Source organism: Mesoplodon mirus (assembly GCF_964341445.2).
Source record: "Mesoplodon mirus genome assembly, chromosome: 19".
Taxonomy (NCBI): domain Eukaryota; kingdom Metazoa; phylum Chordata; class Mammalia; order Artiodactyla; family Ziphiidae; genus Mesoplodon; species Mesoplodon mirus.
In genome coordinates, this window is record NC_138995.1 from 14322765 (window position 1) to 14350276 (window position 27512).

Here is a 27512-nt window from a genome sequence, read left to right on the forward strand (position 1 = left end):
GCCTCTCAAAAGAAGCTGTTAAGTTGAATTATAATCAACTTTTAAAGGGAAATTAAAAATATCTCTAATCTTTACTTAATCTTTATAACAACTTGGTAGAACAGAAAAGGAGCAGACTTTTGGTATCTCAAACATCTCTGCTTGATGGGAGATGAAGGTGAGTCTCACCGTCTTTAAAGTTCTTTTCTTCCTTATGGCCTCAGGAAGAATCTGAAGAATTGAGAACTGGCCCCAGTTTCCTGGCTTTGGGAACAGCATTGTAACATTCTCTTCTACCTCCACTTCCTCAGTTCCTAATGTTTTTCTCCCTACACTGTGCTTTCATTTTTTTTTCCAAACATTTCTTAGTAGTAAAATAACAGTTTTGAAATGAATTGGATAGTATTACATTACAGAACATAAGCTAATTTTCTATGGACAAAGGGACTCTTCTTAGGACCTCCAGAAATCCTAGTTCCATACAGTGGTAACAGATTCTTCCCTTTTGTGTTAATTGTTGGGTTTATATTACACTAAACTTCTTCAGTGGTTAGAAAATCACCTGGGATAGCCATTGCTACTTAGAGATGCCTAAGCTTTCTCTATAAATCAGACATTAATTGGATAGAGTGTGTTAAGTTCTGGTGCTTAAACATTGTCTATAATTTGATTGTGTATTCATTTTACTAGAGGCAGACAGGCTGAAAAGGCTAGAGAATACCAAGTACCAGAAAATGATCTTACAGAGAGGTAAAAGGTGCTGTTCCTCCAGGGTATAAATATGCCTCTGTCTACCAGAATGTCTGGTTTTGATATCACATTCTCATTAATACCAAATACTTGATTAGGGAGGGAACTCGGGTTTGTGTAAAATCGTGAGCCACAAGAAAGATTTTGAGTTCTTGTTCAACCCACTATGAACTGCTCTTAAGAACTAAAACTATTCCATTCAAATGATTCAATATTTTAGCAGAGGGCTTCCCTGGTGGCGCAGTGGTTGAGAGTCCGCCTGCCGATGCAGGGGACACGGGTTCGTGCCCCGGTCCAGGAGGATCCCACATGCCATGGAGCGGCTGGGCCCGTGAGCCATGGCCACTGGGCCTGTGTGTCCGGAGCCTGTGCTCCACAACGGGAGAGGCCACAGCGGTGAGAGGCCCGTGTACCGCAAAAAAAAAAAAAAAAAAAAAAAATTTTAGCAGAAGACTAAATACTGGTTCTATTATACTAAACATTGAATATAAAATTAGTATCTTTCCTTCAGATAATCTTTCTTATTAACTGATTCCTAAATTGAGATTTTAGATTTTGAAAGTGCTCCTTAATTCTTTCTATTTCACCTTCCAAAATTAATCCTACTTTAATAGTCAAAGTTATTCTGGTACCTACTCGAGTTTTAGGTCAAATCTGTAATAAAGTTGAAGAGTAATTGTTTATGTTCTCTGTATACTTTATAGCACATTGAGGCTCCTTTTATTAGTGTAAAAAACACTATGCCTCTTTTATAGTACTTGGAGCATGTTTTTTTATTTTAAATTATTGTAGAGGTTTATAGTTGTAGCTCTGCTGTTGTGATATATTGTTTGTTGGGCATCCTATAAACATTTATTGAGCACTTGTTTATTCTAGACACTTTGCTAGATGCTGGGGACATACAAATGAAAAGAGATACAATCCTTGCATTTGAGAAGGTCATATTCTAATGGGAGCAACAGACGCATAAAGTTTTATTTTTTATAATTTGTATGAACCTGACCACTTATAAACTTTACCATTAATTAAATCATTATTTCAATGAAAAGAATATGATTTGTTTTTTTTTTTTTTTTTTTTTTTTTTTTTTTCTTTTTGCGGTATGCGGGCCTCTCACTGTTGTGGCCTCTCCCGTTGCGGAGCACAGGCTCCGGACGCGCAGGCCCAGCGGCCATGGCTCACGGGCCCAGCCGCTCCGCAGCATATGGGATCCTCCCAGACCGGAGCACGAACCCGTATCCCCTGCATCGGCAGGCGGACTCTCAACCACTGCGCCACCAGGGAGGCCCTGATTTGTTTTTTAAACAATTTCCTGTGAGATATTATTTCTAACTGTATAATGACTATAAAAGCAGCAAGACCAAGAGTATAGACCCTATGTTTTTAACTCCAAATTATCAAACTACATATACTGCTCCACTATGTCTATTGACAATCATGTTGTCAATGAAAGAGTGGTCCTCAGCCCTGTCTGGGCAACACAATCACCTGTGCATTTTTCAGAATGGATACTCATCGGGGGATCCCCCCAGACATTCTGATTCAATAAAATGTGACCACAAATTCAACTGCGTTCTTTCTCATTGTAGTCGTTAGGGTTTTCAGTTGCAAACAATAGAAACCAATTCTGGCTAACTTAGACAGAAAAGGGATTTACTGGAAGGATTTGAGGTAGCTCACAGAATTGACATCATGGTTGGAATACATGCATTTTGTGGAAAGAACATAAAAGTACCATTTTGTGCAGAGTCTAAACAGGAAAACAAAAATAAACAGGAAATTTAATTGAAAGACTTGGTTACACAGAAGATGAAAGCTATGAAAAGCCCAACTTAAGATGGTGAGATAGCTCAGGGACTGGTAATAGCAGTAAGCCATTTCCACCACTGGGCTGGAGACAAAAGGAGAGGAGGAAGTATTAGCAGATCCTGGGGACCTGGCAGAAGTTGGAACCATGGCAGGTCTGTCTGACAGGAGCTAGAACCACAGAGGAGATACAGCTGCTTGCTGGGGACTCTACTGAAGTTAGAGAGGGAGGAAGAGAAATACTCTGACTTCTTCCTACTCTCCAACCTCCTTCTAGTGTCCCCCACTGGTCAAACCCAGGTGGAATCCAGAAGGTCGTGGAGGCTAGAGGGGCTAACACAGCCCAACATAGATACTGAGCAAAGCCTGGGAAGGGCAAGGAATGGATCTTGAGGTAAACAAGGCCAGAACTGGTCCATGTTTTGTTTTAATCCAAGTTTTGCTATTAACTTACTGGGGGAACTTGGCTAAGTAATTTACCTTCTCAGACCTTACTTCTTTCATCTGTAAAATGGGAATGTTGGACTAGAGTTTCTAATGTCATTTTGATTGCTGGCTAGTCCTTGAGTTAGCTCACCATTTTACCTTAGAAGTGTTTCTACATTGGGAAAAGATGATTCACATTCACAGTTACATGGATATAAAAGTTTTAGATCTTTTCCCGCAACTTCACACTATTAAATCTGTGATTTTGTTTCACTTTACATGAATGTATTGCCAATTAGTTAAGATTCAGCCAAACAGTTCAGGAAGATGAGCTGCCTGTGCTTGTTTTTCCACCTTAGGTGGACTCTCTTTTGCACTGGAACAATACCAATGTCACAGGAAGTTTTTAATGTGTATTATGGATGGTGGTTATGAAAGTTCTTTTTTTTTTTTTTTTTTAACCAAAAGAGATTGGTTCTTTCTAAGTCATGGTGAGCCAGTTGAACAACTTGCTCTCTTCCCTTCAATCAAAATATGAGTCTCACCACGAAATGACAAACAAAGCCTTTATAAGCACTTTGACAATGTCAGGAGACACTGATTTTCAAAAGAATTTTTCCTTTGCCTCTGACGGTTGATTTATCTAAAGTGGGTCAGAGTCCTGCTTCCACCCAGGATGTAGAGAGCTGAAAAGAGTGTTTCTTTTACCCTAACAACAACAAAAAAAAACAGGTAAACAACAAAATCACAATTTTTCTCAAACCCGTTAGAGAGCTGAGATTGCAGGGCAAACAAAAATGGACAATCCCCTGCCCCTAAAGAAGACAAGACATGTGCAGAGTATTTCACCTGTGTCACACAGAACATTCCTACAAGCAGAAGAAATGGTGAGAGAGGATGGAGAAAAGAAATATTTGAAGAGATAATGGCTGATGTTTTCCAAAAATAATGACAGATCCAATAAGCTCAGAGAACTTCATGCAGGATTGAAACGAAAACCAAATAAAAGCAAAATAAGATCCTTAAACCAAAAAACAACCAAAAACAAAATCCATATCTAGACACATCACGTTCAAACTGCTAAAAACCAAATATAAAGACAAAATCTTGAAGGCAGCCCAAGAAAAAGACATAATTACCTACAGAAGAACAAAGCTAGGAATTACAGCAGACTTCTCATTACAAAAATGTAAGCCAAAAGACAATGAAGTGACATCTTTAAAGTACTAAAAAAAAAAAGTATATATAACTGCCATTTCAGAATTCTATACTGTAGAGAAAAAATTTTTCAAAAAATGAAGGCAAAATATTTTTTCAAGTAGACAAAAACTGAGATAATATCCACTAGATCTGTGCTATAAGAAATATTAAAGTAGTTTTTCAGCCAGGAAAAAATGATACCAAACAGAAACTTGAATCTACATGAAATGGTTTAGAGCTAGTGATGCTCCTGGGACACATGTAAGAATAAACACAAATTCCCTCCTGAGGGATGTGCCTCAACCCACATTATGGCATCCCTGCTACCTACAATATGGCAGACCAAGTAACCCGAAAACTCTTCCACCAGAAAAGACCTAGAAAGTCTGGATAAAATATAACTTACATAAATGTGTAGCTGAGCGTGCAAAAAAAAAAAAGGGGGAAATCCACAGGATTCAAAAACAAGAGGAAATAAGAACCAGAGCAGTAAGCCACTGAGCCCTCGAAGCCTGGGTTTTAACAGCCCTGCTAATAGCAGCAGGATACGAGGTCTTGGGATGGTTAAGTCAGGGCACTGGTAACAAAATCCCCATATAAACCTGGGAAACTTCAGAGGTTACCAAAACATTCTCCCATTAGCACAAGGAAAGATGTCTATCGTGGTTTAGAATGAGGGAGACAAGGATTCTCTAGGTAATTCATACTTTGGACATGTGTATTCTACCAGTTTGGGGTTTAGATATGCATGATCAGTCCAGGAACCCCTAAGCCAAGAAATCACCAGAGAGGCAGTCTATGTAGTCTAACCTTTGGGAACCAGGCAGAAGTAAATGCTAATCCTTATTGGAGAGACGTGTCCTTAAACTAGAGATTGTCCTTAAACTAGCAAAGGATTCCACAGATAAAGCCCTTATGAAAATGATCCAGCTCAATATCTGTCTTATTTTTAAAAAGTCATAGAAAAAGAACTTGACCTTCTGTCTCCTGTGTTCCCAAGCTGGCCATTCTTGTTATGGCCCTGCTAATCAGCCAGCATCTTCACGTCCCATAACAACCATTCTTCCCCATCTTATAAGAGAGATCATTGAGGGCAAGGATTGTCCCATAATATTTATATTGTCCCATAATGTCTACTACACTATAGCTACACCATAAATTATCAGATTAAAATCAAACAGCTTCACTTACTAGCTATGTGCTCTTGAGCAAGTTATACAACCTCTCTATTGCTCAGCTTTCTCATCTGCAAAGCCAGCAATAGCAGGTTGAGTTCTTCTCATATCTCATCACTCTAAACTCTTCTTCTGCCTCCTTGTATTTTTAAAGATGTTTGTGATTACACTTGGCCCACCCAGATAATCCAGGATAATCTGCCCATTTTAAGGTCAGCTGATTAACAACCTTAATTACATCTACAACCCTAGTCCCCTTTGTCATGTAACACTACACATTTACAGGTTCAGGGGATTAGGACATGCACATATTTGAGAAGCCATTATTCTGCCCACCACACTGGCAGTAGGTCATTTAAAGAAACAATAAAAGAAGAAACACTCACTATACAGTACTTGCTATATACCAACAGTTTATGTTTATTAATTCATCTATTCCTCACAACAACCCCATAAGGTGGCTACTTTCCCCCATTTTTCAGATAAGAAGATTGTGGGTGGCCTCTAAAGCTGGATAAGGCAAAGAAATGGATCCTCCCATCAAGCCTCCAGAAAAGAACACAGCTCGGCCAACACTGGGATTTTAGCCCAGTGAGGATTCTGATCTACTGAAATGTCGGATAATAAATTTGTGTTGTTTTAAGCCATGAAGTTTGTGGTAATTTATTACAATAGGAGTAGAAAACTAATACAGCCAGTTATAAAAGTCTCAGTCACAACAAATATGTTTATTAATATATTCCCATGAGCCATTTGCTATGCTAAATAGAAAGTCTCTTATCCAGCATTTCAGAAAACCACCCATACCCAAACAGGTAACCTTGAATTTGAGGTTCCTCATGGGATGAAGAAGTCTGCCCCACATCACTGAGGTTTCCCGTCCTTGCAAGTGAAGACTGTAATAAGCAGTTGCATCTTGACTGCTATTCTAGGAAACTACATGTGCTGACTAGATTTAGTTATCAATCAAAAACAAAAGCTGAAGGAATGCATACCTATGAGTTTTGATGTGAAACACAGCATCTTTGTTGCCAATGTTTCGTACCAGCAGAATCTTCTGAGTGCTGTATTTGACAGGGCAAGTAGAAAAATTCAGCTTGTCAGGAAAATCTAGGATGGCTCGTGCACCTCTAGCTTTGATGGGCACAATAAACTTTTCTCTTTCAGTGACACAGGTCAACATATGGGCATAATCCTACAAGAGAAGGGTACAATCATTACTTGTGGAAACACCAACATGACCAAGGTAACTGCAAGAAACATGGCTGTATGCCAAGCACCTTGCAAAACAACTTAATATATATATATTCTATGAAACATTCTCAAGACAATTATGGATGTACCTTCAACGAGATACTCTTTTCTAAGAAAAAGAGAACAGTTCAAGTATTAAAACCTACAAGCCAATAGAGAAGCTTATGCTTCTTGTGTTTCCTGTATACTAGGGAGGTGGAATGCGGGACAGTTGAGGCTCATTCTTCTTTAGATCAGAGGAGGTTCACGCCAGTAATTTCACGTCCTCCTTCTAAACCCTACCTACTTATCCTTCAAGCCATGTGTTAGACTGAGAGCTCCAAATAATGGTCTCTCTATGACCACACTCTTTGAAATATGACTGTGCAGCTTCTCCATCATGAGTGGAGTCTATTTCTTTACCCTGTGCTTTGACCAATGGAAGGTGGCAGAAGTTATGCACGCCAGTTCCAAGCTAAGGCCTCAAGAAGCTTTGGGCATTTCCATTCTTGCTCTTGAAACTCTGCCATGTAAACAAGCCTGGTCTAGCCTACGGCAGGATGGGAGCCCAGATGTCCCATGCTAGACCAGCCTACTGCCCCACATATGTGAGAGAGCCCAGCCAAGTTAAGCAGAGTTGCCTACCCAACTCATGAGTGGGCCCAGTCAAGATTAGCTAAACCATAGTCTTGTGAGCCATAATATCCATAATTGAATTTGGGAGTGGTCTGTCATTATGCAACAATAGCTAACTTATTCAAAGCCCATTTTAAACCTCACCTCTTGTGCAAAGCCATTACTGACCATTCCAAACAAAAATGCTGAGGCCCTAGGCATCCATCGTCCCCAATCTTGAGTCTAAATGCAACAGAAATGCTGAATTAAGTCACCCTTTATCTCCTCTCAAAAGATAGGAAAATGGAAGTCTCATCCTCAATGCAACAAAGAAAAAGTTAAAAGTAAACCATCACCAACAAGCAAACCTAAATGTGAAAGGAAAGCATTACGATCTCCTCAAGAATAGGCTCAGGGGGCTTCCCTGGTGGCTCAGTGGTTAAGAATCCGCCTGCCAATGCAGGGGACACAGGTTTGAGCCCTGGTCCAGGAAGATCCCACATGCCGTGGAGCAACGAAGCCCGTGCGCCACAACTACTGAGCCCACATGCCACAACTACTGAAGCCCGCATTCCTAAAGCCCATGATCCACAACAAGAGAAGCCACAACAATGAGAAGCCCACGCACAGCCACAAAGAGTAGCCCCCGCTCCCCACAAGTAGGGAAAGCCTGCGCGCAGCAACGAAGACCCAACACAGCCAAAAATAAATAAATTAAATTAAATAAAAAAGAATAGGCTCGGAAGTCACTGTGAAAGGAATTTGCTATCTAAAACAGGCTCATTTTCCTTCATTTTAAGTTTCCCCATCATTTTAGTGTGTGTTTTGGCTGCAAGGCAATCTTTATAAGTATGAAGGCCTCTTGGAACTTAAGTTTCCTTTATTTTTTTTTTTTTTTTTGCGGTATGTTGGCCTCTCACTGTTGTGGCCTCTCCCGTTGCGAAGCACAGGCTCCGGACACGCAGGCTCAGCAGCCATGGCTCACGGGCCCAGCCGCTCCGCGGCATGTGGGATCTTCCCAGACCGGGGCACGAACCCGTGTCCCCTGCATCGGCAGGCGGACTCTCAACCACTGTGCCACCAGGGAAGCCCTTAAGTTTCCTTTTGGTAATCATGCAGTAAATGGTTTTCAGTGGTGGAGGTTTAAAACCTCTCTTTGGACTTCAGGCACAGAGCAGGAATGGGAATGTCTGACATACTGACTGACATTTAGACCTGGCCATGCACTCAATTTCATGAAACCCACAGGACAAGTAGAAAGCAGTGGTATCCCCAATTAGTTTATTCATCCAACCATGTTTATTAAGTGTCCAGGTGCCAGGCACTGAGCTGGGTCTGGGTATGCAACTAAGTAGTAAACACGGGCGTGGATCGCTTCGAGCTTACATAGTGACGGAAGAGACAGTGAGCAGGTAAATAAAGCATATCTAATGTACAAAGTAATACATACACAAATATATTAAATAAATATAAAGAGAAAATACCCAGGAATGTTCCCACAACAGAGCTTTACACCTGCAGTCTCTCTGCCTCCCTGAACCCCAAACTCATACCCAGCAGCCGGATCAACATCTCACTGGATACAAACTTACCATGGCCCAAAGCAAAGCTGCTGACTAATGCCACTGCATGCAACTGTGCATAAAGATACCCTACTAAGGGAAGGAATGGAGCCTGAAATCCAGTCCACTCTGCTGGCTCCACCTGAATCGGCCTCTAGGGGCAGCCTTTTTCTCATGCCCACAAAGGCTCTACAATGCCAACTGAGGTCCTGCTCATGACCTTCCTTCCACCCTAAATCTGTCCCCTCACTGCCTCTCCATCTTGGTACATGAATCTCCATCCTTCCACTGGCCTGGATTTAATATCCTGGCATGAGGCATCCTTGATCACTCTGTTTCTCAATTTCTTAGTAAATCTTGTAGGACTGACCTTCAAAATATATCCAGACCACAAATACGTCTCACTACTTCCACCCTGCCACCCTGACTCTAGCCACTCCAATCTTTCCTGAGCTAACTGGACTCTATTTCAACCCTTGCTCCCTGAAGTCTATTTTCCACACAAGGGCCAGAGGGATCCAGTTAAAATACAAGTCAGCTCAGGAGGCTCCTCCATTCAAAATCTCCCAAGCAGAGAGCTGGGGGGCTCTGAGTGCTATGGCCTGGCACCCCTGTCATTTCTCTGGCCACACCTCCCCCCTCCCCAGCTTGCGTCTCTGCTCCAGCTACAGGTTTCCTTGCTGTCTCTTGAGTATTCTAGAGATGCTCTCCTTTCAGAGCCTTCAAACTTGATGCTTGTTCCATCTAGAACATGCTTTCCTGTAATTATTCACATTGCTTGCTCCCTCACTTCCTTCAGGACTTTGCACAATGTCCATTTTCTCCCTGAGGCCTCCCCTGATTGCCCCATTGTAAACTTAACTCTCCCTCTCCTGTCCCATCACTCCCTAGCCTTTTGTTTGCTTTAGTTTTCCCAAAGCCATCTAACATATTATATATGTTACCTATTTATTGAGTCTATTGTATGCCTCCCCCCGTATCTCCATGTCAACAGGGATTCTGCCCATCGTATTGACTTCACATATCCAGCTCCTAGAACAGGGCGTGGTACTTAGTAAACATTCAACAAATATTTGCTAAAGACAGGCAAATGAGTACTATAATGCTTAGTGAAGAGAAATAAAGCATAAGGGAATAAAGAGTGAGTGGGAAAAGGCCTCTATGAGGAGGTGACATTCCAGCAGAAATCTAAGTGAAAGGAGAAATGATGCCATGGGGGTGGGTGGTAATCTGGGCGAAGCATGATTCAGAGACTGTGGCCATAGGGGAATAATGTAAGAGAGGTTAGAGATGCAGCAAAGAGGCTGTGGGAAGCCAGATCATACAGGAGCTTGTAAGCCATTGTTAGGACCTGAGGATGGCCAAAAACATTAATGATGCTGAAAGCAGATCATGATGTACCTGATTTATGTTTTAGAAGAACTAGTAGCTGCTATGTAGGCAATGAACTGTAAGGAGGCTAAGATGAAAAGAGGGTGGCCAGTTAGGCAGCCACTGCAGTAGTCCAGGCAAGAGATGAAACTGACCTGGCCTAGTGCAATAAATGCTTAGCCTAGAGCTTGGCGAGTAGTTAAGTACTCAATAAATGTTAGTTGTCATTACTAAAATGTTGCATAAAATACAATGTTTTGTGTAAGGCATGTAGGAAAACTCAATTTGTGTACTTGTTGTTAGGATAACAATGATAATCCTGGTAATGATGATAATAATGGAACAAGATAATTTCAAAAAACAACAAGGACTTTGAAGAAAATAAAACATGGTAAAGTGATAATATGGAAGTGGCTGCTTTAGGTTAGAACAACCAAGGAGGCCTCCCTGAGGAGGTGGCCTTCGAATAGAGACCTGAATATCCAAAGCATCCAGTCAGGCAAGATATAGGAATGGAGCGTTCCTGGCAAGGAGAGGTGCAAACATGAAAGTCCTAAGGTAGGAGCAAGTAATAACAATTAATGGACAGTATTCATGAAATTTATTTAAATTGAGTTGTTGGGCTCTTAGCTCTTCAAGTGATCCTGGTTTCTGCATGATAATGCCAGGCTCAAAAATTATGCCATTCAGATAAAAGAAAGTACAAATCACACGAAGCATACTTGATCCTAGAAAACTCCATAGAATTCAACAACAAAACAGTCTAGTGTGATTACATCAGAAACCTAAAGAGATAAGTACTGTTTTCATTTTTTCTTAGGAGATCAAACCCAGCAAGCAAAGGTTTTGTTGGGAATTAGAAACTGGAAAGCTGCTGGCACATGTGGAAACTTAATATTAACTGAGGCTTTGAGAGAAAGAACAAAAGATGCTGCTGAATCCACGATGAGAGGGGATCTCTAAGTACTTTATTCTATGTTTACATATTCTCTGCCTTGTTCTATAAGGAATTGAAGACAGCTGAAAATAATTTAGGAGGCTAACTGAAATATTCAAATTTCCCAATGAGGAAGATTTGAAGTTTGATCAGCATTATATATTTTTTTCATAATCAAGTCATATAAAAGAATATGAAGAAATTCTTTAAACTCCTTAAAAATGTATTCCAATCTCTGACGCTCTGTACTTAATATAACTATATTAGATTATATAATATACAATTATATATTGCTCTACTGGCTTAAAATTCATTCAGATGTTATGACTTGGGAGGCTCTGTCAGCCTGCAAGCTAAGCAATTACTTCAGTTGATGGACTTCCTTCCTCTGTACTTAAATTCAGAGCAATCAGGTCACCATTCAGAGCCAAAATATTTATTCCAAACTCTCTCCCGTCTACTGTGAGACTTAGCTATGAATTACTTTATATCCTAAAATGTTATTCTATATAACAATGGTCTCCAGATGAAATTTCCTATCCATTGTTTTTCTGTCCATTAGCCTTCCTTCCAACCTGCCTATCCTCCAAACTTAAAAAAAAAAAAAAAAAAAAAAGGCAGTGGAATATGCAAGTGGCAGATTTGACTCTGAGAAGTGAAAAGAATGACTCTTGGTTTTATATTAGCTCCACGACAGAAAGCAAACGTGGCAATAATTCTGTCCTTTAACATCTCAGGCAAAGGAAAATGATGTCTTCTACTGCAGCAAACGACTCCCCAGGCATTCAAGGGCAAGCACAGCCAGTGTGGTTAAGCCCTCACAATCCTCTTTCTCCCTTTTCTCCGCTCCTAAACTTGATGGTGGAATGGCTAACACAGAGTAAAACCAGATTTGATTAGGACTCAGCACATTTAATACTCACTGTCCCTGAAAAACGTTATAAATTCCCTAACCAGTTAAAAGTACTTATTTTATAGTATCTTCTCAATCTGAAGTTCACCTCTCTAAAGGGAAGAATTAGTTCTCAAGTCCTAATCAGTTTAAAATCAAGACTGATCAGGTCTCTCGGGCCTTATCCTCTACCACTCTGACTCTTCATATGATTTACCTGGGGTCTCAGCTTCCTAGGGGCATCTACACTTCTCCACCTATTAAAAAGGAATGACCTCTGATCTTTGGCTTGTAAAGAGACCTGAGGACTTCCAAATTTATTTTGACCATTTTTATCATTAGTATACAACAATAATGTGGTTACTTCATGATTCGTGTACAAATCATCCACTTAAGGTAATTAATTTCCTGTTTAGCTTTTTTGCTTTCTAAGTTACCTTAAATCTACCAATCAACCTGTATCTATTCCCATATACTCTGTCTTCATTCCTGTTCTTATCTAAAACCAAACCCTTTCCTTGCGTACTAGATTTCAATCCTTCTCACTTACCTTAGGATTTTCCTGAAGCATCAATTTTCCCTCTTTACTGAACATTCACAGTTTATAACAATGCTTAAATAACGTAAACATCAGCTTACAACAATGGTTAAATAGCCTCATCTTAAATATTAAATAAACTACCCTCAATCTCAACATCCGCCTCCAGCTACTGCCCCATATTTCCAATTACCCTTTACAGCAAAACTCCTCAAAGGTGTTATTTATACTCAATATTACCACCTCCTCACTTTCCCTTCTCTCTTCTACCCACCCCATCAGACTTCTCTAACCAACATTCCACAGAAACTGTTCTCATCAAGGTCACTAATGACTTTGCCAAATCGAATGGCTAAGTCCACATCCTTGTTTTATTCTACTTTTTATAGCTTTGGACACAGTTGATCTCTCCTTCTTTTTTTAAAAATACTTTACCCACCTGGACTCCAGAGCACTGCCGTCTCCCGGCTTTCCTCCTACTTCACGACTTCACCCCTTCTTAGTGTCATCCTCTGTTGGCATCTCCTCCGCTTTCCACCCTCTTCTTTATCTCCACTCACTCCCAGCATCATCTCCTCCACCCTTGGTGGTGAGCAGCATCATTATACTATGACTTTTAAATATTTGTCTGTAGACCCAACATTTCCCCTTTATTGCAGACAATTGTGTCCAACTGCTTCCTTGATATTTCCACTTGGATGTCTAAAGGGAAGTTCAAACTTAACATATAAAAAAACAGAGCTCCTGAGTCCCTACCTCACTCCTACCCAGCCTCGTTAACCTGTTTTTCTTCCACTTTCCATATCTCAGCAAATGGTGGCACCATTCGGTCAGCTGCTGGCCAAAATACTATGAGAAACTAGACTCCTGTTTCTTCACTCCCTTTATCTAATTCATCAGCAAACCCTGACAGCTCTGCCATAAAAATATATATCCTTCGTCCACCTACTTCTCATCACCTCACTGTTACCACCCTCGTCCAAATCATCCTCATCTTTTTCTCGCAAACTATTACAATAGGCTCTTGTCTCTATATTCATCAGGGTTCAGTTCTGCTATATATAACAGGGAACAGAAGAAAATACGAGCAACTTAAACTAGGCAGCTAGAAGTTTATTTCTCTCCTAGAAAGTCCGGAGGTAGTTGGGCCAGGTTGGTATGGTGACTCCACAGTGTCATGAGAGACACAAATTCCTAAATTCCTGCTCCACCAGTCTAGCACAGGGTCCATCCTCAATGTCGCCGGATGGGGCAGAGTGATTCCTGGGATGCCAGCTATTCTCACAGCCAAGCTGCAGGCAGGAGAAGGCAGAATAGAGCACTTTCCACTGTGTCAGCTTCCGTCAAGTACATGCGTTTGGAAGTCCTGCTCACATCGCACAGGCCAACATTTAGACAACATGCAGCTGCAAAGGAGGCTGGGGAAATGCAACATTTTGTTTCTGCAGCAATGAATCCAATCAAAATATGTGATTCTCTTACCAATGAGGAAAGAGAAAATGGATGTTAAGAGTAGACAACTAGCCATTATGCCTCACACCCTCTTCAGTCTATTCTCCACACAGCAACTAGAGTGATCTTAAAAATGTAAGCCAGATACGTCATTCCTAATCAAAACTCACCAGGGCAGATAAAGGGAAAGAAACAAGCATTTATCCTATATTTCCTGTATGAACTGTACCTCAGGATCCTTATTAACTCATTACAAAAATAAAGTGTAACAACAGCCATTTTGTGCCTCTTGATGTGATGCAATAGGAAATACCACGTTACCTACGAATTCTGACCCCTCCAAATCAAACATGAATCTAAACAAGGCTCTAGACCTAATTACCAGTCTATAGGAAACAGAGGGGATGGAGGATCATTCTATGGAATCTGGTGGAGCTGCACTCAGTACCTTGTTTGGATCCCAATTTAAGCAAACCAACTTACACATATACATATGATTGATTTAAGCAACTTTAAATGCATATATATCATTGATTTATGTGATACTTATATACATATACACACACACCTCTACATATACATATATATTTTAATATTACTCAACTGGGGAGATGTGAGTACTGACTAGATAGCTGATGATATTAAGGAGTTACTGTCATTTTTTAGGTGTGATAATGGTACTGTGGTTACATTAACTTTTAGAAAGGACCTTATCATTTAGAGACAAACAATGAAGTATTTACAATGAAATGATGTATAGGACTTGTTGCAAAATCCTCTGAGGCAGGGGACAGGATGATGAAGCAAGATTGGTCATGCACTGATAGCTTGAAAATCTGGGTGACGACAGTTCACTATATCATTCTCTATATTTTTACATATGGGTGAAAGCTTCCATAATAGAAATATTTTAAATAACTTATGGTGGCTTCCTATTCTACTTTGCATGATTTCTAAGACCCTTCATGGTCTTACCCTCTACAAACCTTGTCTCCTACCATTTTCCCAGCAGCTTCCTCTGCTCCAGCCACACTGGCCTTGCACTTCCCTGACCTGTTGCCAGACATACTTCTGTCACAGGGCCTTTGTAAGTGCTGTTCCTGCTCCCACACAAATATCTTCCCAGTTTAGCTCTCTGCCCAAATGTTACCTCATCAGAGAAGTCTCCCCTGATCTTCCTACTGAAAGGAAACAGTCCCCATTCTCTATCACTCTCTGTTCTCTATCATGTCAATATCTGACATTAAATGGTCTGTTTGCTTATTCATTGTGGAACATAAGCTCCATGAAGGCCAAGCTTCTTCTATTCTCCACTGGATCCTGGCTGACAGCACTGGGCCTGGTGCAGAGTGAGTGAAATGACATTCATTTTAATATCTTTATTTGGATACTACATTATCAAGAGTTCTTCATAAAGAGAATGCCTGAGATCCTCATTAGCCATATTATAAAATGATATTTGTCAAATCCAGAAAGCTAGAAAGTAGTGATGTGACTCACTGAAGATACGAAACAAAATGGGAAGAAACACCTTTAAATAAGCCTCCTTAGATATCTTTCTCCTGGTTGAAATAATGGGAAAAAAAGTTAACATCTAATACATTCATGGCACAAAAAGATATTTGAGCCCCCTTTTTATATGCCTTTGCTTTTATCGTCTTCAGGCCATCCTCAAGTTGAAGAAACTACCTTATATTTTCTTGAGATTAACTTACTTATCTTACTTGGCAAATATTTACTGCACACTTCCTATATGTTAGGCCCCGTACTAGGCACCTGGATTACAGGGGAAACCCAGAAAGAACTAGGGAGGGCAAATGCTAGGCAGGAAGAAAACTAAATTCCTATCATTATTTCTGTCAACAAGAATTACTGATTGTAGAAAATCTTATGACATCTATACTTTAATTCAAAGTGCTGGCACTATAGTTCATTAATGTTACACACCTGGGTAACAAATTATGTTAACGTTTTTCTACTCTTCTTGGGCCATGTTCTTTAAATTTCATAGTAACAAATCAAGAAAACTATTTTGACAACAAACTAGATATTTTCTCAAAACACAACGGAGCAATAAGATTACATCACTTCATATTTTCTTCAGACCACTGCTGCTATTTCCAGATGCCAACACTATTACAAAGAGATGCTTTCTTAAGTCCAAGGAAGTACCAAGTTTTGCTTTCCTACATAAGCCTAATATTTTTTATACTCCTTTTAATAGTAAAGATACAGATTTAAGAGGTCAAGAAAAATGCCAGTCTCCAGAATTTTATAGTGTTATGATAACATTGATTACTATATTTCTACCGTCCATGACATGTATACTAGGATTATTAGATAAGTAACACATCCAATCTTTTTCTTTTTCAAGTCCATGTGAAAAGAAGAGATAAGGAAAGCCAAAATGAATTTCCTGCACCTGTTATCTGGGTATTTGGCATTCTAAACAAGTTAAATCTCCAGGAAGCTAGATTAATAGATGACAGGAAAAAATGTAAATTGCATTATCATCTTTGACATGCTAATATACATGGGTGCTGAAAATCCAATTGAAAGGGGACTGGCTTATTAAACTGTGGCATGCTTCCATTTACATATCTCACCCTCCAGGTGTGAGGAGGGTAAATGAGAATGGAGTGTGTTCAGATCAGCAGGGGATAAGGAGAAAAATACATATGCACACTGGCTTTCAATTTGGCCAACTGGAGAAAAAGTGACACAGTGAAAAGACTGACTTTTATTCTTCCTGAAATAAATCTGGCTCTAGTACTCCTCTGCTACATTCTGGAGCAGCACTAAAAGACAGCACACCTAACCCTAGCTTGTCATTCTGTGCATGGCCCTGTTGGTTTTCCAACAGTAAGAGTGAATGTAGATGCCCAGACGACTGGAAAAACTACTGGGATGGAGCCTTGCTGATGGTGCAAGGGTGGCAGGATCTTTGTAGAAAAAGGGGACCAAAACTAGCAGCAGGAGCTTCCCCAAAACCCACCACCAGTCTTAGACAATCAGCAGAAGGAGAAATCACTACGTCCTTAGAAAAACGTATTCTGTCAATTATTTCATAGCTTAGAGCCCAATCCAACACAAAATCCTAATGTGTCCAAAATTAGATAAGTTTCTCATAGGTAGCCATTATACTCACTCTCTCTCTCCTCATACATGCATGTAACCATTGATAACTTTCAAATACTTAGAAGAAGAAACAGTAAAACAACACTTATTTTTTTAAATTAAGGCTTTCCCCATAGGCCATAGGCAATGTTGGTGAAATGGAATGCTAAGAGGGAATAAAAAAACTAGGAGTCTTCTGGTCTTGCTTATGGTTTCCTTTGCTGTGCAAAAGCTTTGAAGTTTCATTAGGTCCCATTTGTTTATTTTTGTTTTTATTTCCATTTCTCTAGGAGGTGGGTCAAAAAGGATCTTGCTGTGATTTATGTCATAGAGTATTCTGCCTGTTTTCCTCTAAGAGTTTGATAGTTTCTGGCCTTACATTTAGGTCTTTAATCCATTTTGAGCTTATTTTTGTGTATGGTGTTAGGGAGTGATCTAATCTCATACTTTTACATGTCACTGTCCAGTTTTCCCAGCACCACTTATTGAAGAGGCTATCTTTTCTCCACTGTACATTCTTGTCTCCTTTATCAAAGATAAGGTGACCATATGTGCGTGGGTTTATCTCTGGGCTTTCTATCCTGTTCCATTGATCTATCTTTCTGTTTTTGTGCCAGTACCATACTGTCTTGATTACTCAGAATGGGAGAAAATATTTGCAAATGAAGCAACTCACAAAGGATTAATCTCCAAAATTTATAAGCAGCTCATGCAGCTCAATAACAAAAAAACAAACAACCCAATCCAAAAATGGGCAGAAGACCTAAATAGACATTTCTCCAAAGAAGATATACAGACTGCCAACAAACACATGAAAGAATGCTCAACATCATTAATCATTAGAGAAATGCAAATCAAAACTACAATGAGATATCATCTCACACCAGTCAGAAAGGCCATCATCAAAAAATCTAGAAACAATAAATGCTGGAGGGGGTGTGGAGAAAAGGGAACACTCTTGCACTGCTGGTGGGAATGTGAATTGGTACAGCCACTGTGGAGAACAGTATGGAGGTTCCTTAAAAAACTACAAATAGAACTACCACATGACCCAGCAATCCCACTACTGGGCATATACCCTGAGAAAACCATAATTCAAAAAGAGTCATGTACCAAAATGTTCATTGCAGCTCTATTTACAATAGCCCAGAGATGGAAACAACCTAAGTGTCCATCATCGGATGAATGGATAAAGAAGATGTGGCACATATATACAATGGACTATTACTCAGCCATAAAAAGAAACGAAATTGAGCTATTTGTAATGAGGTGGATAGACCTAGAGTCTGTCATACAGAGTGAAGTAAGTCAGAAAGAGAAAGACAAATACCATATGCTAACACATATATATGGAATTTAAGAAAAAAAAAAAAGTCATGAAGAACCTAGGGGTAAAACAGGAATAAAGATACAGACCTACTTGAGAATGGACTTGAGGATATGGGGAGGGGGAAGGGTAAGCTGTGACAAAGCGAGAGAGAGGCATGGACATATATACACTACCAAACATAAGGTAGATAGCTAGTGGTAAGCAGCCGCATAGCACAGGGAGATCAGCTCGGTGCTTTGTGACCGCCTGGAGGGGTGGGATAGGGAGGGTGGGAGGGAGGGAGACGCAAGAGGGAAGGGATATGGGAAAAGATGTATATGTATAACTGATTCACTTTGTTATAAAGCAGAAACTAACACACCATTGTGAAGCAATTATACTCCAATAAAGTTTAAAAAAAAAAAAAAAACTAGGAGTGGGCTTCCCTGCTGGCGCAGTGGTTAAGAATCCGCCTGCCAATGCAGGGGACATGGGTTCTAGCCCTGCTCTAGGAAGATCCCACATGCCGCGGAGCAACTGAGCCCGTGCGCCACAACTACTGAGCCTGTGCTCTAGAGCCCACAAGCCACAACTACTGAGTCCACGTGCCACAGCTATTGAAGCCCGTGTGCCTAGAACCCGTACTCCGCAACAAGAGAAGCCACCGCAATGAGAAGCAACGAAGAGTAGCCCCCGCTCACTGCAACTAGAGAAAGCCGAAGACCCAACACAGCCAAAAATAAATTAATAAAGTGAATTTATTAAAAAAACAACTAGAAGTAAGATAAGCTTCCACGAAATATAGCCAAGTAATAATCCTCAATGGGAATGCTGGCATTTCATACTTAAAGTAAGTACAAACTCACCTAAAATATATTTCAGTTATTTATTTGCTGTATAGATAAGCAGTAATAAAATCTCTCTCCCTTTGCTTTTAACATTTGATGAGGTAAAAATTTAAATATACACAAATAAAACAGAATAGTATAACAAATCCCATGTATCCATCACCCAGATTCAACAGTTGTTAACATTCTGTCATTCTGGTTTCATCTGTACCTCCATCCATTCACCTTTCTATTGTTATTATACTTTAAAAGTTTTTAAGGTAAAGTTTAGATATTTTGGAGTGCACAAATATTAAATATACAATTCTGATGAATGAATTCATCCATGTAACCCACACAGCTATCATGACATAGAACATTCCACCTCTTCAGAAACTTCTGTGTATCTCTCTCTCAGCCAGACTACCTACAGGTAGAATAATACTTATACAACAGAAGATACTTTTTTCTCCAGCACAGAAAAAAATTAAGGAAAGCCAACTCCTCAAATCCAGCAAGCTTAATATTTCAAGCTGCACAAAAGCTTATTATATTCAGCTTTTATAATTAATTGACAGTGTAGGAAAATCTGACACCCAAACTAAATCCAAGTACTGTTCTCTTCACGGAGAGTATTCAGATATAGACCCTGGAGAAAAAAATAAGGACTTCAATAACGTATAACAGAAAGCACTGCTTCTGGAACTATTTATCTTTCTGTTTATTTCAATAATACCCCAAACAAAATGATAAGTTCATAAACACAGCCCAAGAAACAAACAGTAATACTACAGAGTGGAAAAATAATAACAGCAGTATAATAGTAATGAAATTTCTAACCACTTGCTCCAGTGATATATGCTTGGCCGACCACATTAAATTCTCTATCCCTGCTCTCCAGAAAAGCAGAAACAGTAGCACCAGCACCAGGAATACTGGTAATGACATTTACAACAGCTAATAAGTATTAGTGATGGAGAAGCAGGGATTCAAAGCTAGTTCTCTGTGTCTCCATTACGCTCTTTTGATTCCAACCATAACGGCACAATACAGATAAGCAAACACACTATTTAACATTACATATAACCTGACATTTTGTTATGCCTATTTTAGCCTTGTTTTTTGTCCTCGCTCTTTCAATCATGCTGGTAAAAGCCCTTTCCTCCTCCACACAAGTCCCCACTTTGGCCCTTACAGAGGAAAACTCAACCCACAATTCTGCAGTCTTGGAGAAGGGCTGGGGAGAAGCCTCCTCCCTCAGTCGCCCAAGCTAGTTTTTCCTTCCAGAAGTAACTGGAATTTATACAACTGAGGAGAGCCTGAGAATAGGCTAGATTCCAGAAAGCTGTGGTGGTGCTGGAGGGAAATGGCCTCTTTTTGAACTCAGGCTCTTTCTAGCCGGTCTGTGTGCAGACAAGGATAAGCAGACAGGGCAGGTCTCTGCTTTTGGCTCTAGCCTCTCCACTCGTGCTTAGGAAGAGCTACTGGTGAGGTCAGCCCTTCACCGAGGACTGGTTATCTACCGGTCATTAAGGAGCAGAATATGGCCTCAGGTCCTGGCCATATTCTTTGCCGTTAATGAGGCTGACACTGTGATCAATATTGGATCTTAGGACTCTTTCCTAAACTAGTTAGAGTGTGGGGAGGAGGGATGCAACTAACAGGAATCCCAAACTTCCAAGAAGGCATAATCTCTACCCTTTGTCTCAGCTCATTGCACCTGGACCACATCTTTTCCTTTTTGGTGTCTCTCTAGCTGTACAGTCCAACATAAATATGCTGAAGTAGGTTCCACGGGAGCATCCAGAAGGATTAGCCTTCTTTACACTCTGGCTACTTGCAGCTCATATAAGCCCTCATCACTGTTTGACAATTCCCTCCGTAGTCCCAGTGGTGCACCATCCCCCCTTCTCATCCACCCTCACCATTCCTCTCCTCCCCACCACCACCACGCCAACACCACAACCAATACCTACACCGACACCACCTCCCCGAATGCTCGGAATTGCAAACTACTAGTGACAAGCGTTCAACCAGCTTGTTGCCGCTGCTACCTTGTTCTCCTCTGGAGCAAAGAGGATTCGGAAGACGGATGGCACTCCCGGTGCAACTTTGTGGCGAATATCTTTGGGGCTGATTACTTTAAAGTAAGGTGAACTTTCCTCAGCAACTGTCACCATCCTTGGAACCTGCAAGAAAAACACAATAGTGGGCACTGTATGTGTGAAAGCAGAAGAAAAAGGACAGGCCTTGCAGTTACACGTGAAATCTCCATCTACTACTTACTAGCCATGTGACTTTGGTTAGGTCTGAACTTTCGTGTCCTCAAGTGTAAAAGGAGATGACCCTACTTACCTTTACCCCAGTACCTCACACAAAGCAAGCACTCAATGTACTTTAGCTTTAATTTTTATTAACATTATTATTATTACTCAATTTAATTGCTATTGCAAATCTTTATTTCATTATTTAAATGTGACTATTTTCGAAGACTAACTGCTTGATCATCTAAAACCCCACCCACACGGTGGAGTTGCACTGGACTTCCTAATATTTGCGAACTGCTCTGGGAGAAGAAATCACACTTACTGCACCCTTGCTATGGATCATCCACTGTACATGAGATGCCACTTGATCCTCACAATAACCTTTGAGCTTCATTACAATTCATTCTACAGATGAGGAAACAGACACTTGCCCTAAGTGCTACAGCTTTACCAAGCAATGGTGTTCCGAATCAAGTCCTGGCCTAACTCCACCTCCCCTCCCTATAGGACTGTCCTACCTAAACACCACTGTGAAGCAAGAACACAGAGGGCAGTACAATCCCCAAGGCAAGTCTCAGAGCAGCTTCAAACAGTCCCATCCTTTTAAAGTCTTATTCCTCTGCTCTGCTTGCCTCATCCAGAGTACTTATTTCTAGCTCAGCCCCAAGCAGTAAAAGAAATGTAACTGTGAGAAGGGGGGTGGTCAGGGGTGGAGGTTCTAGGGACACAGGAATGGGAGAGGATTGTTTTTTTAAAAACTCAAAGGGGGCAGAAGAAAGTTAACTATAGTTAAGTATGTCCTAGGAGTCTCAGGTGAAATATGAGGAAACAGGAACTCCCACAGCCTCTCAAAGCTGAAACCCAGATGCAGAAGGGAAGAAGAAATGCAGAGAGAATTCAGACAGATCTCAAGACTAGAGAGCGGGGAGGTAAGAAAGATGTGTACAAATCTGGTAGGAATAGAATTGGCTTTGCTGGTAAGAGAAATGTGCAGTGGTGTTTATGATGTGTTGAATGATGCCATATAAGCTTGCTGGGAATAGTTTAGTAAGAGCCTAACTGTGGATTAAAAACTAGAAAGGAAAACAACAGCAACACTAATAATAATAAGAAGAAGAATAGTAACATTGCTTTAGTGCTTATTATAGGACAGACACTGAACTGAGTACTTTACATCCATTACCTCATTTAATATTCCAAACAACCTATTGAAATGGGTGCTATTCTTATCCCCATAGCTTGGAGAAGTGAAGTGACTTGCCCAAAGTCTACAGCTGGGAGACAGTTCACCTAGAATCTGAACCCAGATTAGTCTGACTCTGGAGTCTGGGTGCTTATAATTGTACCCCAAGTGAATTGTGTTGTGGCTTGTAGAGTGTTCATGGCTTACTTTCAACTTGTGTGTTTGAGAGAGGTAGAGAAACAAAGACCATACAGGCTCTGTCTTTTGCACTCCATGGCAGTCAGGAAGCAAATAAAAGGTAAACGACACAGAAAGCATTTCTCAGTGCCCCAAATGTATCTCAGTGGTTCCTTGCATATCCATGAACCAGGAAGTAGAGAAGCAGGCTTACATCAGCCACCTCGTATGGAGGTCCTGGGAGTAGCTCACCAAGAACAAGCCCGCCTAGCCTACAGAATCTGTCTGCTTGTTGACAGCTGAACTTTCCTTAGATGAGGACCTTCCTTTCATGGGATCCAATACTCTAGCAGCATCTTACCAAGAAGTGTGGGTTTTATCCATGAGAATTGAATGCCCTTTGGCAGACAAGACTCACACATGCCTCTTATCCTTGACGTGCTCATATACACTCAGTGACAATCATTTCTTGCTTATGGCTGGGGAGGAGTACCCAAAGTACCCTTTGGACTAGCTCCTCTCTGCCTTTAATAGCCTAAAAAAACTTGAACGAGAGTCAAAAAGTAATGGAGAAAGGGAAAACGAGAACTCGAAGTGAGAAACTAAATTGGTTGGCAGCCCTGAATGAAAAGAGAGAGTCCTAATGTCTATGTAACTCACCTCTTCCTGAGGTCTAGGAACATAACTCTGAACACCTCGGGGGTTTTTTCTTCTCTCTGCCTACCCTTTAGCTTCCATCCCATGAGCTTCTCTTGCTAACACGCTTTCAGCTAAGAATTAAATGTTCCATTTTCTCCAAAGTCTGACTTTGCTGTCACTAAATCACCCCATTGATCTCTCAAAGGCATCACTGATTCCTTTAATGAGCTAGTGTACTGAATATAACTGCAAGTCTTCCCATTTGCCTTGAATTCTTGCATAGTCTTCACTTATTTTCCCTACTTTATTATAGCTAGAATTTTTGTCTCAACATTCTAAGAGTCCCATAAGTATTTCTACTTGTCCTTAACACCTGATGCTTAGTATCTAATGCCTTCCTTCCTACCTGATTACTTATCACACTTAACTGTGCTTCATGCTGACCTTCTGCATTATTCTTCCTTTCATTATTGTTACATGTTAAGGAAATCTTCAGTCATTTAATACTCTTTCTTGAAATATACCTTAATATATCTCTGAAAGAAAAGGCATAAGGATGGAGAAGAAATCCTCAGTTGCAACCGCAAAGAAACAAGGTACAGACAGTGGGAGAAGCCATCCAAAACTATCTTTAGACAAAATCTGAAGGCTATCTGAGGTAGAAGGGAGGAGATGGAAAAGAGAAAAGGGGATCTTCTTTTTTGTTTTTTTTTTTAATACAATTTGCAGAATCTAAATGCATTGGCTCAACAACTGCAATTCATATGAGTAGAGTTGATACCTTCAAATGAGGAAATAGTGGCTCTAACATGGCGTATGTAAATACGAACAGTAATCATCTTGTATTAAATGAAAACCTAGCCCAAATGGTTACTCATGAGAACTTCATGACACTGATCTAGCCAATCCCTTATTCAACAAAATGTCAGTGCACACACTGGGAGTTTACCATTTGTTGGGTACTGCCCTGGGACTGAGCATTTAGCAACATACCAACCAACATAGTCTTGTCTTCATTAAGCTTATAGTCAAAGGGCATGTTTTTATCTGTTTTCCTAGGCCTATCAAGTTAAAGAGCTTATCTAAGACCCTACAGGATCCCATTTTATCTAATCCCTTCTTATACATCCATGAAAGGTACAGTCATCCCAGCAAACATACTCACTATGTCATTGTTCCTCAAAACCAGTGGAACTTCATAGACTTCACAGGGAGTGTAGTTCTGAAATACAATTTCTGATGGAAAGGGTTGGAATAAGGCCTGATCCAGGTCAATTCCTAGAAACTGTTGAAAGAATAAATCATATAGTCACACAATGGCAGAAACGACTGGGGAAAATAAGAAATTACTACATATACCTATGAATATTAACACCAAGAACAAAGGAAACAGTCAAAAAGGGGTAAGTACTATAAACACTGTTATAATCAGTAAGGTTACTGTCATCAACTTCCTTAATACAAAAGAAAGTAGGTTTGGGTCCTCAATTAAAAAAATAGGCTAGTTAGGGGCTTCCCTGGTGGCACGGTGGTTGGGAGTCTGCCTGCCAATGCAGGGGACTCGGGTTCGAGCCCTGGGCCGGGAAGATCCCACATGCCGGGGAGCATCTGAGCCCGTGCACCAGAACTACTAAGCTTGGGCTCTAGAGCCCGCGAGCCACAACTACTGAAGCCCACGCACCTAGGGCCCGTGTTCCACAGCGGAAGAGGCCACCGCAGTGAGAGGCCCGCGCACCGCAGCGGAGGGTGGCCCCCGCTCACCGCAACTGGAGAAAGCCCGTGCAGCAACAAAGACCCAACAGAGCCAAAATAAATTAAATAAATAAATTTTAAAAAAAAATAGGCTAGTTAGAACAACAACTCAAAACTTCCATTTCCAGTAATGGTGAATAAGGTAATTTGAACCAACTCCCTTATGAGAACAAGAAGAAAAGCTGTATCAACAAAAACCTGTTTGGAGGCACTGAGAGATTAACAAGACAGCATTATCTAATGTTAAAACTGAATTATCTCAAGCTAGTAGCTTAGGTTTTGAGTATTGCCATGTTTCCCTTAAAAATTCAGAATATCCTATGATGCCCTGTTGAGTTCACGGTTGTATCCTGGGAGCACCTCAGCAGAGAGTTTGGAAATTGAAGATGTAAGTATCCACCTCAATAATTTAGAACAACAACAGCAAACATAAAAAACACATTAGGGCTTCCCTGGTGGCGCAGTGGTTGAGAGTCCGCCTGCCAATGCAGGGGACACAAGTTCGTGCCCCGGTCTGGGAAGATCCCACATGCCGCGGAGCGGCTGGGCCCGTGAGTCATGGCCGCTGAGCCTGTGTGTCCAGAGCCCGTACTCCACAACGGGAGAGGCCACAACAGTGAAAGGCCCACGTACCACAAAAAAAAAAAAAAAAAAAAAATTAAAACCCAAACAAAAAAACAAAAATGACACAACAAAAACAGCAGAAATTAATGAAATACAAAGTAACTGTCCCACAAAATCAACAAAACCAAAAGTTGAGTCTTTAAAGACTAATAAAAATAATAAAATACCTGAGTCTGATCAAGAAAAGAAGACAGAGCCAATTATAAAAGAGCCAATTATAAAAAAATGAAAATGGGAACATTACTACAGAACCCAAACTAAGTAAAATGATAACAAATGCGAAAATTTAGATTAAAATTATAAATTCCTAGAAAAATACAATTCGTAAAAACTAGCACAAAAAGAAATAGAAAATATGGTGTTCCCTAACTATTAGAGACATTGACTCTGTAAAGTAAAAACTTTTCATGGATAAAACCCTGGCCCAAATAGCTCTACAAGCAAATTCCGGCAAACATTTAAAGAAAATACAACTTGGGGCTTCCCTGGTGGCACAGTGGTTAAGAATCCACCTGCCAATGCAGAGGACAGGGGTTCGAGCCCTGGTCCAGGAAGATCCCATATGCCGCGGAGCAACTAAGCCCGTGCGCCACAACTACTGAGCCTGCACTCTAGAGCCCATGAGCCACAACTACTGAAGCCCATGTGCCACAACTACTGAAGCCCACATGCTCTAGAGCCCATGCTCTGCAACAAGAGAAGCCACCACAGTGAGGAGTCCACGCACCACAATGAAGAGTAGCCCCCACTCACCACAACTAAAGAAAGCCCACGCGCACCAACGAAGACCCAACACAGCCAAAAATAATAAATTAATTAATTTTTTAAAAAGTGTGGCACTGCCATTTAAAGAAAATACAACTCAAACATTATAGAAACTCTCCCAAAGGAAAGGAAAACAAAAAATTAGGGGTGGCCAAATCAAGATGACAGAATAGAAGGATGAGGAGCTTACCTCCTCTCACAAATACATCAAAAATACACCTACATGTGGAATAATTCTCACAGAATACCTGCTCAGTGCTGGCACAAGATCTCATAAAACTAAAATTGCAAGAAAGATTACTACATAACCAGGTAGGATGAAAGAAGAAAAATAAATGAATCAGGACAGGACCTGCGCCCCTGGGAGGGAGCTGTGAAAGAGGAAAGGTTCCCTCATCCTGGGAAGCCCCTTCACTGGCGTGGTGATGAGCTGGGACAGAAAGGGAGCTTCAGAGGCTCGGAGGAGAGTGCAGCAGTCAGTTTGCAACAGGCAGAATAGAGAGAGCACAGAGCAAAAGCAGTCCTAAAAGGGAAGTTCTAGCAATACAGGCCTTCCATTAAAAAACAAGAAAAATCTCAAATAAACAACCTGACCTACCACCTAAAAGAATCAGAAAAAGAAGAAAAAACAAAACCTAAAGTTAGCGGAAAGAAGGAAATAATAAAGATCAGAGAGGAAATAAATAAAATAGAGATTTTTAGAAAGTAGAAAAAAACCAATAAAACTAAGAGCTGTTTTATTTAAAGGATAAACAAAATCAACAAACCTCTGTTCAGGTTCACCAAGAAGAAAAGAGAAGACTCACATAAACAAAATAAGAAATGAAAGAGGAGAAATAACAACCAATACCAAAGAAATACAAAAAAACATAAGAGAATACTATGAACAATTATATGCCAACAAATTGGACAACCT

The 27512-nt window shown here is 40.5% G+C and overlaps 1 protein-coding gene across 1 annotated transcript in view; it reads right to left on the reverse strand.

Moving 5' to 3' along the window:
• Positions 1-27512, reverse strand: part of HYDIN (HYDIN axonemal central pair apparatus protein) — a 437603-nt gene that overhangs the window by 335114 nt on the left and 74977 nt on the right. The window contains exons 4-6 of the mRNA XM_082606776.1: positions 24621-24740; positions 21244-21378; positions 6332-6531 (exon numbers count right to left, since the gene is read on the reverse strand). Of these exons, the coding sequence (XP_082462902.1) occupies positions 6332-6531; positions 21244-21378; positions 24621-24740 (455 nt within the window). The remainder of the gene's footprint in view (positions 1-6331; positions 6532-21243; positions 21379-24620; positions 24741-27512) is intronic.